General features: G+C 43.9%; 1 protein-coding gene across 2 annotated transcripts in view; it reads right to left on the bottom strand.

The window, feature by feature from the left end:
• The window catches only part of ZCRB1 (zinc finger CCHC-type and RNA binding motif containing 1), a 49,931-nt gene extending 30,363 nt beyond the window's left edge, over positions 1-19,568 (bottom strand). The window contains exon 1 of one of the 2 annotated variants that reach the window (XM_085898337.1): positions 19,439-19,568. In XM_085898337.1, coding sequence (XP_085754463.1) covers positions 19,439-19,466 — 28 coding nt within the window. In that variant the 5' untranslated portion in view covers positions 19,467-19,568. The remainder of the gene's footprint in view (positions 1-19,438) is intronic. The other variant, XM_085898338.1, reaches the window with a different exon arrangement.
• Between the last annotated feature and the right edge of the window lie 413 nt (positions 19,569-19,981).

Below are 19,981 nucleotides of genomic sequence, written 5' to 3' on the forward strand. Positions count from 1 at the left end.
CCTTTTGGCACATTGGGTTTTTTTTGTTTTTTTTTAACGAGGTCATTTATCTACTATCATGCTTGGTGTTATAAATGAAGAAAGTAGGTGACAGTACATCGCTTCACATACTGAGGCAGAGCACACAAAGTTAAACAAGGATAAGGCCAAAAAAAAAAATGTTGCATTGGCGTAACCCGCCCGACCCTAAAAATTCCGCCGACCCTACGTTTTTTTTTTTTGTTTTTTTTGCTATCGAAAAATTTTGCCGACCCTATCTTATTGCTATTTTTGCTGTTTTGCTATCGTTTTCAAGTATCTTGTTGATTGCGATCGCGATCGCAAAAACCCGGAAGTGTTTCGGACAGAACCCGCCGACAAAAAGGGTGGTACTCGAGCCGGGGGAGATTTTGGGAGGGATTTATTAGGAAAAAAAAAAAAAAAAAAAAAAGATCCCGACCGACCTACCCTATTTTTCAGTGACCCGTTACGCCAATGCAACATTTTTTTTTTGGCCTAATGGTCACTTAACCTGGAGGAGGTCACATAAAATATCATGTACCAGTCAGTCAGATATACTGAGACCATCACCGGGTAGACTGCCCTCCAGTCTCGGGGATTATTCTGCCCCATGACAGTTTCTGCAAGCATTGTGACCATAATATGACTCTAAGCATCCAAAATAAAATCCTTGAAGTGTTTGGGCTGGTAACGTACACAGTTGGAGCATGTTGGTGTCCACACGGTTGGGGACACCGTTGGATGTTCCTCACAGGTGTTGCCGATGGCTTTGGAGTAACCAGGTCTACAGGTGTCAAGCCTCGGGGATGCATCATAACCTAGATCTGGTACCTGGCTACGAGGGATTGGGAAGGATTCAGCACTGTCGGCAGGTGAAGATGGGGGGTCTGGTGGTTTTGTTGCTGGTTGGAGGCATACGTCATCGGTTTGTTGTGCAACACCATATCCCCGATTGCGAGGGAGTGGGAGCGTATCCTTCCAGTAGTGTGGGACTTTGTAGCATTCAGACTTTTTCACACTCGCATGCCGAGGACAAGTGCTTGTCCTGACGGACTACAACGAGGCCATCTTTGGAAAGTGACGCAACCTGGAGGTAACGTTTGACATCCTTGATGTTGGTTGTTTTTTTCAATGGGCGGGTGCCCTGAATCAGGTGGGCATGAGTCCGCCTTAAGTCTGCGCACTCTGCCTGAACTGCTATCCAGGCAGTTCTGTTGGTGAAGGGCAGTTTGGTTCGGCCGGAAATAATGTCTTGGCCTGACACCTGCAGGACTACGGCCTCCTCCTCGCGTCTTATGAATGCACAAATTTGACAGGAGGTATCGGTACAGTCTGGGGCATTGCGGCTGGCAAAATCAGATGGGGCATTGGCGGATCTTGCGAGGTGTCGTACGATCGCTTGATAATGGCTGACAGTGGACAGGAATGTGGATAGACGAGGGCTCACTGAAAACTCGCCACAACAGAGCTTCTCATACGCTTCTCATACGCACGGCTTGCTCTCGGTGAGGATGGATGCATGATGTTTAGATAGGATAATGAAGGGACTGAAGTGTTTTACTGATACCGCAATGGAAAGGGCCTCCACTTCACATGGCAACCAGGTAGGTTGGCGTCCACATAACTTTACGCTAAAAAAAAACCCCGCAAGGTGAGGTCTTCCATCGCGCGTGATGTACAGAGTTGATCCAATGCTGTGTTTTTTGACAGAACCATCCGTCACGATCCATAGCTGATCACTTGGACGAGGAAGAGTAATTGCACGAGCTGACGAAAGAGCAGCTTGGGCTCTGTGGAAGGCAGAATGTAACTCATCAGTCCACACAACTCTGTCCAGTGATTGGCATCCAGCCACAACATCGTCCAAGGGGGATAAGAGAGCGGAGCAGTTGGGGATAACACGAGTGAGAACCTTATATGCCCCGATAAAGGATCTCATTCCCCTGACCTTCTCAGGAGCCGAACAAGTAGAGAGTGTAGCCACACGGTGTGGGCTGGCCTGGATAGTACCACTAGACCAGATCCATCCGAAGATGGTGGTGCTCTTTGGACATACAACTGTCTTCGCAGCAGAGAGGCAAAGTCGACATTTACGCAGAGCCTGCAACACCATTCTCCAGTTCTGGAGAAGTTCGTCCAATGTGTCACCACCGCAATAGAGGTCGTCAGCGAGTTTGGCGACGGTCCCCTTCTCTAAGAGATTACCAAGGATGCGACACATGAGTTCTTCGAGTGCCGTCTCTGATCCAGACGTACCCATAGCGGATCTGGTATACACACGTATTCCCCAGAAGGGTGTGGCTACACCGCAGTACTTCATGGACTGGCGAGATAATGGGATTTGGTCGAAGGCACTCGTAAGGTCGGTAGCAATTTTGCGGAGGATGAATCTACGTTTGGCATAAGAGAGGGTTGGGGCTTGCAGTATCGGCCCACATCAGCAAAGGCTGTGACTAAGCGGAACCCGCCACTGGGCTTCTTGATCAAGAATGAAGGATTCAGGTATTCCACAGTAATCCCCATGTCCTCAGGGTGAGAAAAGACTCCAAGCTTTTCTAGTTCATCAAATTTGTGTTGTAGTTCGCGCAGTTTATCTTGCGCATACTGTGGTAGACCGCCTTTGCGTTGTGGAGGCTGAATGGGGCCCATGTTAACAACAGCCTCAAAGGGGCCTGCAGCACCATTGTAGCCTTGGAACACTGGTTCAAACACTTCATCATACTCTTCAAGAAGGGCACAAAACTTTGATCGTGTGTCAGGAGCGAACATGTTGTCAGGATCGAGGGTGACAGTTGAAGGGTGTCCTGAGAGTGAAGTGAGTGTGTGCTTTAATTTGGGGGGGGGGGGCTGGTCTCGGCATAGTCATCTGGGTGTTCGGGTATGTACACAGGGCGGATTTGGCAAAATTGCTCATGTCATTTGAGAACTCGTGGTTCGTTAGTTAAATTGGGGATCCGAACCTTCCCGCTGATGCTACGGATGATACTCGGTGTGGGCCAGTACTCAATGGGTCGCAGCGACCTCGCACTGGGGGCATCCGTGCGAGGTTCGAGTGCGAACGCTGAGTCGATACTCGACACGTCACATGGAAGGACCATTTCGATGAACTCACCGGGCCACAGAGTAGTTGTGTGGGGTGGGGCACGTACGACATGAGCTTGGCGTACTGCATGGCGATTAAGGCTCCCTTCCTGAGAACCATAAACGTATGTGGTGCCGTCACCCAAGACAACTTGATGCTTTGCAGGGCGGATTGAGATGTCATTATATTAGACTCCATGAAAGGTGTTCCTGCTGGTACTTCTACGTCAAGATTTTCGACAACCAGGCCCTCAAACTGAAATTCCCTTCCATCTCGAGTCAGTGTCAGTCTGGTCTCACCAACCACTTGAAGAGGGGAAGACCCATCAGCCTGACGAGCGAACTGTGCACTCTTCTGAATCTTGGCTCCAAACCTCCTTATATTACAGTTGTCTCACGAATCAGGTTACCCGTGGCCCCACTGTCTATGGTAACTCGGGTTGTGTGGTGGCCATAGAAGGTGTCTAGATATGGAGACTGGTGAGTCTGGACACGCGAGATAGTGGACGGTTCTGTATAGTCTATGTTATCAACTACCTTGTCCATATGGGCATATGTTATGTCTCCAGACTCATCGTCTGACTCTTCAGTTATGTCAGCCACATGGCGTGCTCTGGCGATGTACCGACAATCTCGTTCGGGGAGGAAAGGACACTCACTGAGGAAATGACTGTAATCAGTGCGGCGTACTTGTTTGCAGAGGGGACAGGACTTTGTAAGGTTGTTGGAACGAGTCCCCGAAAAGACTTGACGATGATGGGAACGATGCCGGGTGGGGGACCTGTGGTCGAGACATTGTATCTTCAGCAGCATGGAGCTCATCTAATAGTGAGTCAAGCGCCTGGGATATCTCCGGTTTGATGGAGGCTAAAGTGTGGGACCTGAGTTCAGTTCCATAGCGTTGTTTGACGAGTCCGGGGAGTCCACTGTGGACAAGGCCAAGCCATGTGAGCACATTAAAGTTCTCCAACGAGGGAGATAATTCCTCATCTTCCGTGATCGCCTGGTTAAGGTGGAAGATGCTGCCATCTTGTCGAAGCAAGTTATCCTCCACAAACGCCATCAGGCGTTGGTATAAGTCTTCATGGCGCTCTTCGGGGTTATAGCCTATCGCTGCAAAGTCAATGAAGTGTGCACCTGTCGACTGGAATCCAAAATGTTGTCGAATCGACTGCCATATGTTGACTACAGAGGTGGAGTTTCGGACTATGGTGTTGCGGGATATCACAGGGCAGTAGTTTGCAATCTGACCCAGCATAAGTTCCAGTACGGTGACTTTCTGTTGGGCAGTGTGACGCTGCACAACAGGGACATCCTCACCATCATCCACAAGTCCACGAAGAGGGAATGCTCTGCTCTTCTTCTCCCAGGTGACGCCCTCAGTGAGGAAGGGCGCAAAGTTGGGATCGAGTGATAAGATATAAAGAAAATTGTCTCCAATTTTCAAACGAGTTCACCGTTTCACTCTTGCTAAGTGACCACTGCTTTGGTGCAGGGTGTGTGGTGGCCATGTTGACGACGGCCACGTTGTACAGACGATGTTTATGACACAGCTACAGAGTGAGCTGGTTGGCCGCTCACCTTCTTGTGAGGTGCGATTGGGGTTCGAAGATGGCTCTCGTAGCAGTGACGTTCTGCCGATCGCTGTCTCCGGGGTGAAGAGTGCGTGGAATCGTATCCCGACGCTGCCACCACGCCAGAATGGTTAAAGGGAATCCCCAACGGAGCACCGAGGCCAAACACCAGTCTTGGTGAGGTTAAAATCAACTTTAACCAATGAAATCCTTCAATACAGCATGTGTGGTGAAGCAAATGAGTACACTAATGTTAAAAGATGCAATTTCTGCTTTTTCAGTTGAAAAACAATTAAAAAGCGAACTTAATATTTGAAATGTAAAAATCTTGTTATTATTGTGATAAGCACCTTTATATATAACAGAAGGAATGAAATCGTTCGATACAGCGTGGCAGGAGGCCGCAAAAGAATGATAGCATAAGAAGAACTTCGCTTTCAGCATTCGGCGATCGGCGCGAAATGCGATGGTGGGCTGAAGTGACGACTTTCGACGCGAAATGCCATGGTGGGAGGAAATGACGTCTTTCGTTCGTTCGTACATGAGGGGTGCATTTCTTCGTTTTTTTCCGTCAAGCAATAAATTAAATGGTTTTCACATATATAACACATTAGTTTCACAAATTTCCATTGAAATACTCGGGTATTTCCGTCAATTGTCGCCATTTCCGTCGAGGTTACGCACTACATCTACCGGACGGCCGTCATTGGCTGTCTTGAGGCACGTGGGGGGGGGGGGACATGGGGGACACCAGAGACGTGGTAGACGCCGGCGGGGACATTTCAAACTCGGTGCAATTGTATACAGTGCACGCGCTGTAATAACACACACACACACACGCTCCAATGTGCCTGGCTAGGCCAAACCTTCCTCAATACAGCACCCCTGCACGGTGACCCCGTGCACCATGCTCGCACGACGGATTAAACCACGTACTCTACTGGCGCTGTACATGTTTAATTATAGACGGTTGTAGCACTTCACTTTGCTCGCGTCTTGGTCTCGTCCCGCATTCATCACAAATCAACTGCATGCGTGTTTCACCAATTCATTGCATGATTGCTTGTATATGTGTAAAATAATAAATGTGCTTATTTGAATGTGAACCTGTTCGTCATGTCATTTTCCCCATTGAACTGCCATATTGCATTTTGGAATGGTCGCGGGCTTTTTGATAGCCGATAAAAGAATCGGGTCCAGCGAGGTCTCGCGATAATACCCCGCTCGGTTATCCCAGAACGGAACGAACCGCTTAAGCGGTTTGTGTCCAAGCAGACCTCGCTGAGGTACGGTCTCTCGGTAGGCTGCCCGCGTGAATAATTAGGTATATCGACAATTCAGCGATTGACCCTGTCGCGCACGGGTAGAATATTGACTAGGCCGTGGTGTGCGCTTGGAGCACACGTGTGACTGGTTTTTGGCGTTGTTCCGGAAAGTCGCGACTGAATTGTTCATCCGGTGGGCGTACGGCCGCGATTTGGCTAAAAGTGGCTATCCACACTCCGGCGGGCACAGATTCGTAACAATATATTGAACAAACATTTTCAAATGGAGCACCTCACCAGCATTAGAGCATTTTAGTTGCATCAAATGTGAAAATAAATGCGAATTGTTTCTCCCAGCTTGCTTGCTTGATGGCAAAAGACACCATTTGCATTTTGGCCTCTTCTGTTCCTACCCCGTTTCGAATCCCTGGTCACAGGCAACTTGCTCAATTGTTTTAGTAATTTTTGCAAAGTAACAATTTGCAAATCAGAGAAAACAAGTAAAAAAAAAAAGACATAAAATGTCATAGTCACCGTTGTTTTAGTAATTTTGCCTGATGGAGTCAAAGGACTAGCCCATATTTATATTCAACTAAAATAGCCACTAGTCTACCAGTTGGCCATCTTTGATCAGATCACAAAATAAAGTCAGAGACATGTGTATGCCATAATGTACCATGCTTGTGCCAAGTTTGAACAAAATTGGACCATACATATCTGAGAAGTGGTTGGGGACACATTTAAGTTACAAAATGGCCAACAGTCGGCCATCTTGGATCTGAGCTAGAAAAAAATTGACGTGCATATGTCAGCCATCATTCATTATCTGGGTGCCAAGTTTGAACAACATTGGTAAGTGCTTGTCTGAGAAATGGTTGAGGTCGTGTTCAACATCAGGATTTTTTTTTACAACTAAAATGGCCACCAGTCTACCAGTTGGCCATCTTTGACCATATTACAAAATAAGGTTAGTTGCAAGTGTATGCCTTTGTGCACTGTGCTTTTACCATGTTTGAGCAAAATCGGACCATGTATGTCGGAGAAATGGTTGGGGACACGTTTAAGTGACAAAATGGCCACCAGTCGGCCATCTTGGATTTGATCTCGAAAAAAAAATGGCGTGCTTTATATGTAAGCCATCATTGTTTATCTGTTTGCTAAATTTGCACAAGATCGGTAAATGCATGTCCGAGAAATGGTTGAGGACGTGCTCAACACCGGGGTTTTTTCACAAATCAAAATGGCCGTCAGTCGGCCATCTTGTATCTGATGTGTAAAAAAAAAAACAATTGACGCGCAACATAAAAAATTATCCTGCAGTGACCTGCTTTGCAAGACCGAGCAAGTGCAAACCTTTCCTGGCCTTGTATAACGTGACTGTATCAGAGCTAGTTCTGGTTGATTACACGATGTAGACTTGAGGACGAATGGGAAGAGGTCTTGAAGAGAGCGAACTGTTCAGGCGTTTTTGGTTGTGAGTGAGTCAGCAGGAGTTTTTTTCTTTCTTACTGATAAACTACTCAATGGGATTCTCTTTGCAAGTCCATGCATCGCTGGGTAGGTTTCATAAAGCAAATAATGTGGGAACTTCATGCTCTTGGTTTTGACATTCTGCTTTGATTCAACCAGACAAACATTCCACCTCGTTCTGGTTCTTGTTAACTCGGCCTAGCTGGCTAGCTTTTTCCCGCCTTATTCGCGTCGAGAATATTCGACAAGAACCGTGATTCTGATTTATTTTTTTAACGACTACTTTCGATCACCTGACGTCATATTTGTGCAACGAGCTCGTGATTGGGCACCGGCACGATGCAGTGACTCGAAACATGGAAGGACTGCTTTGGAGATCCAACAGATCTGCTTCCATCTACCACCTTTGTGGTGATCATTTTGCTATCTGCACTTCCTCGCTGTGGTGAGTTGGAAGTTTTGTTTCCGAGTTGTTTTATCACAGCGTACAGAGGACAACAATTCGCACATCCCAAATTTCCACATTGGTGACCCCGACGCGATCTGAACACGCAACAATTTTCACCACAATGGAGCAGCAGCCCGAAGCGGCTTATGCTATTTCGACACCTCAGACCACAGTTTCTGCTGTGAGCCTCAAGCTTCCTCATTTTTGGCCCAGTGATCCCACCATCTGGTTCACTCAAGTTGAGGTCCAATTTCTTACAAGGGGCAGAACATCACGAAACTAAGTTCGCCGATGTCGTCTAATCTCTCCGACGGGAGTTTGCGCAAGAAGTTAGGGATTTGCTCTTGATACCTCTCACAGAAACCCCATACGACTCGTTAAAGGCAGAACTCATTCGAAGAATGTCGCTTTCCGAGGAGAAATGCCAACACTAGTGACTCATTTTGGAAGAGTTAGGAGACAACAAGCCCTCTCAACTCCTCAGGAAAATGTCTCAACTTCTTGACACCAATGCATTCGAGGGAAACATCTTTAGACAGTTGTTTTTACAGCGGATTCCTACAAATATTCAACTCATCCTCGCTTCAAGAGACTGGATGGATTTTGCGAGTATTGTGCTCTGCATGACGTCTTTTTCTTGTTTGTTTCAATGTTTATCACCGAGAGGTCACAATTTCGAACCGATCTTCACGAAACTTCACCACATGGTAGAGTTCAACAGAAGAAGGAAGGCTATTGTTTGAGGTAAAAGGGTCAACAACTTCGGTTCGATTTCTAAAATCCTCAATTTTCATCTGATTGACTTGAAATTTGAAGAGGATTTATATTTTCGGTCATTAAATTCAACCAGCCAATTATTTTTGAGGTCAACATCCACCAAAAGGTCAACAACTAATGTGGAATTTCTAAAATCCTCAATTTTCATCTAATTGACTTGAAATTTGAAGAGGATTTGCATATCATGTTACTGAATTCACCTACCAATTCTTTTTGAGGTCAACATAGGCCGGATTTCTAAAATTGTCAATTTTCATCTGATTGACTTGAAATTTGAAGAGGAATTGCACATTTGGTCATTGAATTCAACCACCAAAATTCTGTGGTGTTACCCCTCCCCCCTCTTCCCCTCCTTATCCTCTCCATTCATTCAAAGAAAAAAACCCAGATAAATGAAGCCTATTGGTAATGCTCAGGATGAGATCACATCTTGAAGATGAAATCTCAGCACCATAAGCCCTGCAATCTACATTAAGATGGATCTTAGTCTCAGCACCATGAATCCTGCATTGAGATTGATCTCGGCAACATGAATCCTGCATTGAGATGGATCTCAGCACCATGAGCCCTGCATTGACATGGATCTCGGTCTCGGCACGATGAGCCCTGCATTGAGATGGATCTCAGTCTCAGCACCGTGAGCCCTGCATTGAGATGGATTTCAGCACCATGAATCCTGCATTGAGATGGATCTTCGTCTGGGCACCATGAGCCCTGCATTGAGATGGATCTTGGCACCATGAATCCTGCATTGAGATGGATCTTAGTCTCGGCACCATGAGCCCTGCATTGAGATGGATCTTGGTCTTGGCACCATGAGCCCTGCATTGAGATGGATCTTGGCACCATGAATCCTGCATTGAGATGGATCTTAGTCTCGGCACCATGAGCCCTGCATTGAGATGGATCTTGGCACCATGAGTCCTGCATTGAGATGGATCTCGGTCTCGGCACGATGAGCCCTGCATTGAGATGAATCTTGGTCTCGGCACCATGAGCCCTGAATTGAGATGGATCTTGCCACCATGAATCTTGCATTGAGATGAATCTTGGTCTCGGCACCATGAGCCCTGAATTGAGATGGATCTTGCCACCATGAATCTTGCATTGAGATGAATCTTGGTCTCGGCACCATGAGCCCTGAATTGAGATGGATCTTGCCACCATGAATCTTGCATTGAGATGAATCTTGGTCTCGGCACCATCAGCCCTGAATTGAGATGGATCTTGCCACCATGAATCTTGCATTGAGATGAATCTTGGTCTCGGCACCATGAGCCCTGAATTGAGATGGATCTTGCCACCATGAATCTTGCATTGAGATGAATCTTGGTCTCGGCACCATCAGCCCTGAATTGAGATGGATCTTGCCACCATGAATCTTGCATTGAGATGAATCTTGGTCTCGGCACCATGAGCCCTGCATTGAGGTGGATCTCGGCACCATGAATCCTGCATTGCGATGGATCTCGACACCATGAACCCTGCATTAAGATGGATCATTCGTGCAAAGTAGCCCAACCACAGCTTGGGTAGGCTGGATAGCCAAGTACACATTCATGCAAAGTAGACCAACCACAGTCTGGATAGCATGCATGAAGCCGAGTGAGTGGCTTACAACAGTACCAAGATGACCTTTCATTATTTCACGTTAATCCTCCATTCCATTCGTGAATTAGTCACATTTACTTCGATGAAGGCCAATTATATATCAGTGTAGTCTGTTGCACATAAGTGAGGTGAAACGTTAATTGGGATAAATATATTCGTGCACATGAAGCCCCATAAACCTGGTGGTGTTTTTTGCCTCATTATCAGTGGAGTGGTCAAGCTCATAGTCACAGAAGTGGCCTCCTACTCAGGTGGAGTAAAATAGTAGGTAAGTGTTAACAAAATAGATTTATTAATCTGAATCTTGAAGAGTTCGAAGTTGAAGGAAAAACTGAAGAAAGTAAATAATTCCAAAGCAGCCATGTGTGGCATAAGGAAGAAGATGAAGAGGATTTAAAGGATGTGATCAATGGTACAAATTCTTTGAAACTCTGTTGTAAACCTCAAAATACCTGTCAGCCTAAACCAGGGGTCTCCAACATTTTTGGGCGGAGGGTCAAAAAACCAAAGTGGTGACGGGCGGAGGACCGCACCCCAAAAAAGGACGCTAAATTCCGAAAAAAAATATACAATTAATATGTGGAAATTTAAACAAAAATTAGTGCTGAATATATTTTTCTTGCCAACGAATATGATAAATGAATAATCGTGTTAAAAACACATGTGTCTAATATGAATCAAAATCATAATAAAAATTACAGAACGCTTTGATCATTGACCCTGACAAATTGGCAGTATCGCGGGCCGCATTGTAATGTAAACTTAATATGGCACCGTGGGCCGCATAAATCCGTCTAAGGGGTCGCACGTGGCCCGTGGGCCGCAGGTGGGAGATCCCTGGCCTAAACTATGAACTCCAGTCATTTCTGACTAATAACTGGATTATCTGAAACATCAACTGGGTTTCGTTCTTCGTTGAGGTTACACACACACACACACACACACACACACACACACACACACACACACACACACACACACACACACACACACACACACACACACACACACACACACACACACACACACACACACACACACACACACACGCACACACCTGGAATGATTCTGGAAAGGAATTTATGAAGATCGAAAATAACACAACAAGGAAGCGGAATGGATCCGAAACTTGAAGACAAGCAGCAACATCTCGAGGAAATTCCTCCAGTAATATTTGATGAGGAGAAAAAAAATGAGACACCAACTCAAAAAAAAAAATGCCAAACTTCAAAAGCCTTGGCACAGATGGCCTTCCAAACTTCTCGCTAAAGCAATAAGATGCCTTCCACCATCACTACACTCGAGCATTCAATGAACTTATCCAAGGGAAACAGGAAATGGATGAATGGATCACAGAGGGTAACACTTTCCTCATTCCAAAAAATGTGAAGAAACCCAACTACCTCACAAATTTCGGCCAATAACATGCGTACCAACAACATACAAACTTTTAACAAGAATCATCACAGAAACTATGTACCACCACCTAACAAAACGCAGAGACCGAGAGGCAGAGCAGAATGGTTGTAAATGAGGATGTTATGGAACAATAGACCACCTACTACTGAACAAGTCCAGAGTCAAAAACGACATACTAGAAGATCCAAATTGACCACAGCCTGGATAGACAAAAGAAAAATAGTTTTAGGTAGTGTCTCACATTCATGGATGATAAAGTGCATGCAAATCTACAAGATAAATCCCCAAATAATCACAACTGATTGAGAAATCAATGGAGTGGAGCTATGGAAATACCACACGAATCCCGCAGCACTCGGAAGGAAAGATCAAAATACCAGGAGTGAAGAAGATATGACGCGGGATCTTCCAAGGAGACAGCCTTTCCCCCCCCCCTCCTGTTTTGTCTTGCTCTGGATCAACTAAATAACCTCATCAATGAGCAAGGACATGGGTACACCCGAACAACCAATAAAAGAACGTCCAAAGAAAGAAAAGGTGACACATCTACTGTTCATGGATGATTGAAAACTTTTTGCACCGAATTATGAAAAATTGACAGAACAACTGAAATTTCTGAAACGGTACTCTTGGCGACATCCAAATGGAATTTGGCCGAGATAAATGTGCCATTTACACATTTGTACAAAGTAGACCAAAAATAATGGACAACATAAAAATTAACCTCAATACAACAACGCAGGAATGAGAAAATGAAGCGTCATACAAGGATTACAAGGAAATGATGTACAGGAGAAAGCCATTCGGCCAATCATGCCTGCACCACACCAATACCAGATTTTAATAAATCTGTCAATACCTCTTCCCTTTGTGTGCAGCCTTTTGGCTGCTACACTGGTACTCATTTCACCAAGCTCAGAAGGATGACAGGCTGAGTCAACACCCTGGTGTTAATTCAGTGGCCCACAGGGCTTGAACTCAGGACCCTAGGATCCCAAGCCACCACCCTAACCACGAAGCCAACACCAGGTTGAAATTCCTCCTGCACACCTGTGGAATATACACCTGTGGAATAGGAGGCTGGCCACAATTAGAAATCTAAAAAACTATCTCAGAACAAGGAAACTCCTCACGATCCACAAAATGTTCTATAAACACAGGGGCAATACCCCTGGACGCTCACCTGGTAGAATAATGACACTGAGGAGGAAATCAATGTGGGACAGAATCATCAAAATGCACCAATGAACCAATGTTATAGGAAATCCCTATTTTATGAGGCAACACCCCCACCCCCCCAACCCTTCCTGAAAATCCCCTTTGACCCTGATTTTTAAAAATAGTGTGAACAAACTTTGGACATTGGGGTGATGAAGGTTATGGTCAAGTTTCATCGGAATTACATGTGTAGTTTTTGAGAAGAAAGCAAGTACCTATTTTTTTGGGGGGGGGGCCTCCGGGCCCAATTATTTTAATGTCATGAACAAACTTTGGTACATACACGGTGATGACGGTTGTGGTAAAGTTTCATAGAAATTGTATGCGTAGTTTCAGAGAAGTTGCAAGTATTTGTGGACGGACAGACGGATAGACAGACGGACGATGTGCCATCCTGTAAGCTCCCTGGAACTACGTTCCAGGTGAGCTCACTAGTGCATCCCGAGAATGTATCTGCCAAGAAACGAAGGAGGTGGTGCCCTGCTGGAACTCAAGCAGGAGGAATCCTGTCCAGGTTCCACCTGACGACTTCATATTTGCTTTTTGCTTGTTCGGGTTCCTTCTGATGACTCCAATGCAGGACTGTACCTATTTGGTCTTCCATTTGATTTGAATCGAATTTATTTTAATCCATTTCTGAATTCAATTGAATATTAATAAATGTCATGGATCAGGGTCAGGTGTCCGATCAAAGCGGGACGTCTTGGTACCCGGTCATCACTGCCAGCAGTTATAAAGTGGCAGTTCCAATTATGTCTCTTATTAATAACGTAACACACCGGTACACAAACACCACCCAAAACAAGTCCTGGCGAAGGTCTGCAATCTCTGATTGCTATTTTTCTTGTTTTTTTACTTGTCTTTTTTGCATTCATAACTATTGGCTCATGGAGGAGCTAAACGACAGAGGGCAGCAGGCACACAGACTGAGTGGGATCAAACTCTAAAAGGGGAACAGGGAGACAAAGACATTGCACAGGAGTGGATAGAATTATCGAGAGCAGAAGAGAGCAGGGATGTGTATGTGAGAAAGTATGAGATGATGATGGGCAGAACCGAGCTGTAATGGGGAAATTACAAATTATTTTAATGACTGGAGGAAGAGGCATGAAAGAAAATATAGTCAGTTCCACAGACGAGAGAGTAGATATCGATTAAAGAAGGTGAGTAAGAGAGGAAGAGCTCAAAATATAAGAAAACACTAATTCTGTCTGAATGATGCACAGAAAGAGAGAGAAATGGTTTGTCGAAAAAATAAATAGGCTTTTGTTTGGAAATATTGCACAACACTTTTGGTCAACACCTGACATGCTCACTCATACTTTCTGTTGCTTCTGCATAACGTAACTAGAACGGGCACTCTGTAGAGCGCATACCTTCGCCGCCGCAACTTTTTTCCGGGCACATTTGAAAAACGTCATTTTAAAACGTCCATGACGTCACAACCGTCAGTCCGATTGACGTCAAATCTGGTGTGTAACCTCCTTGAAGGCAGTCCAACAAAATGGAATGATAAACACTGAAAAATTAAAAAGTTGAAAAATGACGTCATCTTTTGACGCACTTCCGGGGACGTCACGTCCAATCGGGGACTACCATTCTGAAAGCTCGTAATTCACTGAACGTTTTAACGTTGGTTTCATGTCAATAGCTCTATTATTTCTGAAGCTATGCCTACAAGTATATTTTGACCTTGAGTGTGACCTTGACCTTGACTACAGAGTTAATTGGCAAAACCTGTACATCAATAAACAGATATTTTGGTACTGATCCTAATGCCCGGATTTGGGAGACTTTGCTTTATAAATTATATAGATAATTGAATGTAAAATATCAGGACATTTTAGCCACAATTGAAAAACGTCATGTCATAACGGTCAGTCCGATCGAAGTCAAATTTGGTGTGTGACGTCCTTAAGGTAAGTCCTACAAAACGTTATGATCAAAACTGATGAGATCGAAAATTGAAAATTTACGTCATCTTGTGACGTCATTTAGACGCACTTCCGATGATTTTACGTCAAATCCGACACTACATATCCGAAAGGTATCTAGTCATGGAACTATATGGCGGTGGTTGCATGTCGATAGCTGTATTATGAAGGAAGTTATGCTCAAAAGAGTGTTTTTGACCTTTTCATGACCTTGACCTTGACCTTTGACCCGATCGCTTCCAAAATCTAATCAAATCGTCCTTGGATACTCACGAATCATCCCACCAAATTTCATGCAATTCCGTTTAATACTTTCTGAGTTATGCGAATAACAAACAAACACACATATTCACAAATAAATAAATGCACAGCGACTAAAACATAACCTTTCACAGAATGCAAAGGTAACAAGAATGAGCTATCAGAGATTGCGGTCCCTCACCAGGACTTGTTTTGTGTGGTGTATTTTATATAGCAAATAAATGGAAAGATGTACTAAATGATAGGTCATTGATTGCAAATGCAAGGTTTAAATGGTCTAACCGTAAAGGTGTAAAGGTCAAAGGTCTGAAAAGTTGTAAAGGTCAAAAGGTATAAAGATCAAAAGATCTGAAAAGGTCAAAATTGTTTCAGGGGTCGAAATGGTCTTAAGTGTTGAAAAGGTCAAAGGGGTCTAAAATAAAATGGGGTCAGAATTGTCCAAAAAGTGTCTAAAGGGTATTAAAAGGTGTGAATGTCTAAAGGTCTAAATGTCCAAAAGGGTCTAACTCAAGGGTATAAAAGGAGTCTAAGGGGGTCTTAAGGATCCAAAAGGGTCTAATGGGGTAGATAGGGTCTTGGGTTTCTAAAGGGGTCTTAAGTGTCTTTGGCATCTCAAAGGTAGCGAGCTATCATGTGCAGTCTGTGGCTTCTGGTTGCATCATTTTCTGGGGGCATGAATATGCCGCTGAGGCTGTGCCCTCTATTACCAGTACACTGGTACTCATTTTGCTAACCTCAGAAGGATGACAGGTTGTCAACCCCACCGCGTGTTAATTCAACAGCCGACAGGGGCTCAAACTTCAACATCCGACAGAGGGTCAAACTCAAGACCCTTAGATCTTAAGCCAGCCACCTTAACCGTTAAGCCAACACCAGGCTTAGTTTTAGGGGTATAAAAGGTCTTATGGGTAAAGGGGTCTTGGGGATCTTAAAAGGGTCAGGATTCTTAAGGGTCTTAAGGTTTTAAATGGTCTGAAGAGTCCAAGGTGCCATTGCGTTTTTTAACACAATAGCTTGTTCTGAGCACGTTTTGCATGCATTTTATTCCAAATCACTATTCTAATGCAAAAACGCGTATTTAGCTCCCCTGCACTTTCGTCCGGTGAGCTTGTGCAATCGAGCAGTGTCCGGAGGTGAGTGAGTTCGTCCGTAAACACTTCAGTCATTATTGCTTGAACCAAGCACACAATTTTGAAGAAACTTGGCCACAAGCTTCATATTTGATGCTAAACGAAGATGTATTGACCGCATCAAAATCTGCACTCATTAAAGGGTCTATTGGGGGGGGGGGTGGCAGGAGTTGATCCCCCAAAGTAGGTATTTGTTCTCTTCTCCGAAACTACACACACTACTTCAATGAAACTTGACCACAACCTTCATCACCCGTGATGTACCAAACTTTGTTCATGGCATAAAAAAATCATGGTCTGAAGGGGTCTGTGGGGGGTTTGAGTGACTGTTGCTCCTGATTCAGGTGAGCTTCAGGATGGGTGGTCCTATTTTCTTTTTTTTTTTAGCTTATCTGGAATTGGAATTCCAGATAGGTATTGTCATCATGCACCGTCTGTCCATCCATCCATCCATCCATCCATCGGCTCGTCTCCTATTTTGACTTCTCCAGCCAAACCACTGGGCCGATCTGGCTGAAATTTGGCAACAAGGTTCCACTCCTGATTGCTAATGGGGACTGCAAAGCTCATTCCAGTCACTTGACTTTAAGTTGGTCAAAATGTCAGACTTATTAAATTCCTTCAAAAATCTTCTTGTCCAGACCCAACATTCAGAATTCTCCAAATTTGTTTTACAACATTAGGCCAGGGTAGGGATATTACATTGTTGTGGTCATGCTGATCATGTGACCGGAAGTGTGTAAAAATGGCTGACTGAGTCAATTTTTGGAAAAATCATGTGAATTCCTTCAAAAATCTTCTTCTTCAGACCCAGCAATTAGAATGTTACCAAATCTGGGTTACAACATTAAGACAGAGTCCTGATGTTAAATTATGGCAGTCACGCCAATCACATGACCAGAAGTGTGTCCAAATGGAGGTCGCGTAAATTCCTTCCTTCAAAAATCTTCTTCTCCAGACCCACCAGTCAGAAAACTACCAAATTTGGTATACAACATTAGGCCAGGGAAGGGATGTTATATTGCGGAGGTCATGCTGATCACGTGACCGATAGTGTGTCAAAATGGCGGACGTAAATAAATTGTTGGGAAAATCTGTAAATTCCTTCTAAAAATCTTCTTCTCAAGACCCACCAGTCAGAATTATACCAAATTTAGGTGACAACATTAGGCCACGGCTCAGAGAAGCTACAGGTCCAATGGTCCTATTTTTTTTGGTTCAAAATCACTATTCTAATGCAGAAACGTGTGTTTTGCATGAAATTGTGTGTATTTTAGCTTGTACTAAGCAAACCAACATATTTTACCCAAGGAACCTTATTCATGCAAAAACAGTGCTATTTGCCTCATTGAAACGTTTTTAACAATAGCTTGTTCTGAGCACGTTTTGCTTTTTTGTTCCAAATCATTATTCAAATGCAGAAACACCTGTTTTTCATCAAATAGTGTGTGCAGTATTTTAACTTGTACTGAGCAAAACAACACATTTTACACTGGGAAACTCATTTATGCAAAAACAGTCTTACTTTTTTTTTAGGGTTGTGAAGGGTATTAGGGGACAAAAGGGTTTTAGGGTTATGCAGGGTCGAAAGGATCTTTGGGGTTTTAGGGATCTAAAGGGTCTGAGGTGTGTTAGGGGTCTTAAGGGGTCTAAATTAATGTAGGGGTCAAATGTAATTAATACACGTACTCTCACGTTCTGTGCAGACAAACAAACAAACAAACAAACAGACAATTGGACCCAAATGCAATACCCTCTCCTCTGGTGAGGGTAATGAGTATATGGTCCATTATACTTATTTCTTTGTTGGATGTTATGATGTATCTGTATACCTTAGAAAGAAAGGAAAGGCAGCAGGTCCAACTGGATTCTTAGTCGATGTGTCGAGAGGTCTGGGAAGGAGTGATCCCTGAATATTGGGTAAATAACAAAACTGTGCCCTTCTTCAAGATGTAGAGGGACCCTTTATTATATGTTCATCTTACAAAGTTCTGATTCTGATGAACCATACTCTGTTACAGAGTGCCGGTGCTGTTGAAGCAGCTTCTTGGCAAGGGTTATACTGGGTGGTTTTCCATTGCCTTTCCAGTAGGGGTGAGGGCAGGAATTTGGAAGTTGGCCAGGGTGCCTACACTTCACATTCTTTAATTAACCGTGGGATCTTCAATGTCAACCAAATAATGCTGGAAGATGGGACACCCAGTGTAACGTCAATCCGAGGAACGGCACATATTGTTAATCACCCTGCCTGTGAAACACTGGGATGACAGGTTATAGCTGGGCTGAGATTCAAACCCAGGCGAGACAGCTTAGAGGTGAATGTGCGTACCTCAAGGCTTGGCCATCCTGCCAGCCCACAGAGGAATTGAAGACCCATTATTATAGGTTCATCTTCTAGAGGAGTTAAATTAATTGAGTAGGCATTGAAAGTTTTTGAAATGATGGTTGAAAGAAGACTAAGCAAAGTTGTAAATACAGTCAAGAATCAGTTTGGCTTTATGCCATGAAAATCAACAACAGAAGCGATTATTATTTTGAGGCAATGCTAAGAGAAGTCTTGGCAAAGAAAAGAAAACTATGTTTTCATTGACTTAGAGAAAGCATATGATTAAGTACCAAGGGCGGTTGGTGAATGGGCTCTTGGAAGACAGCTCATACCTGAAAAATGCTAAAAGTAGTTATGGGAATATATGAAAAAAAACACAAGAACTATTATAAAGACTAACTTGTGATGCACTGAAATGTTTGAAGTCATGGTAGGATTACACATGAAATCAGTTTTGTCAGATAGTGTTTGAAATAGTGATGGAAGAAGTGACAAAGAATGAAAGGTTGCAATTCCCATGTGAGTTATTGTACACTGATGATTTGCAATTGAACAGTGAAAATGAAAAAGTGCAATAGAGAAGAAAAGTTTCCACATCAACATGAATAGAACGACGGTTATGGTGAGTGGCAAATTGGACAATGGCCTTGTTCAATGAGTAAAAAAAAAAAAATTGGAAAGAATACGCAACTTTCAAAATGATGTAATCCGCCACAAAAGGCTCGGTGTGCATGGGCAGAAAACCCGAAGAAGGCATTGTTCAGGGCAACATAAAGTATATTGTGTGAGTGAGATAAGGATTGTTATTTAAAATTGCTCACAAATAAAAGAAATCGAAAATACTTGGAAACGTACCTGCCAAAAAAAAAAAAAAAAAAATGCACCCCTGCAGAATGAAAGAGGTAGAGAACTTTCTGAACTCACCCAAGACTGATAGCTTACAGCTCTCCATACTGCAAACTCTCTAGGATGTGGACCATGCAAGGCCCGAAGGTTCGTAGATGGGCGCGTTCTGCCCAAACCTTCATGCTTCTTAACACTGATGGAAAGGTCATATCTGGGGCTTGGGAATGCACAGGGTAGGTTTAAAATGATGATATTTACGAGGAATCATATTTTTGAGGAGGGGGTAGGTGGGATGAGAGTGGGAGCTGTATGGGCTATCAGGGCCGTCATAAATACAGTGCCTGTAGAAAGTCTACATCCTCTAAAAAATTTCACCTTTTGTTGCGTTATAGCCTGTAATTAAATTGCGTTAAAAGAGATTTTTTTCCACCTTTATTTATACATCATAACCCACAACTTCCAGGTGAAAAACAAATTCTACAAATTTTATAAAATTAACTAACCCTAACCCTAACAGCAGAGGAAGAGCAGGAAACATTAGTGGGGAAGTTGGTCACCACCAAATCTATAAGGGAGAATTTACCATTGGCAGAAATCCGGGTTGGAAAGTTCATAGATTGA

This window comes from Eptatretus burgeri, chromosome 10, assembly GCF_056783735.1.
Source record: "Eptatretus burgeri isolate ZD-2024b chromosome 10, Ebu_testis_v1, whole genome shotgun sequence".
In the NCBI taxonomy this organism is placed as follows: Eukaryota; Metazoa; Chordata; class Myxini; order Myxiniformes; family Myxinidae; genus Eptatretus; species Eptatretus burgeri.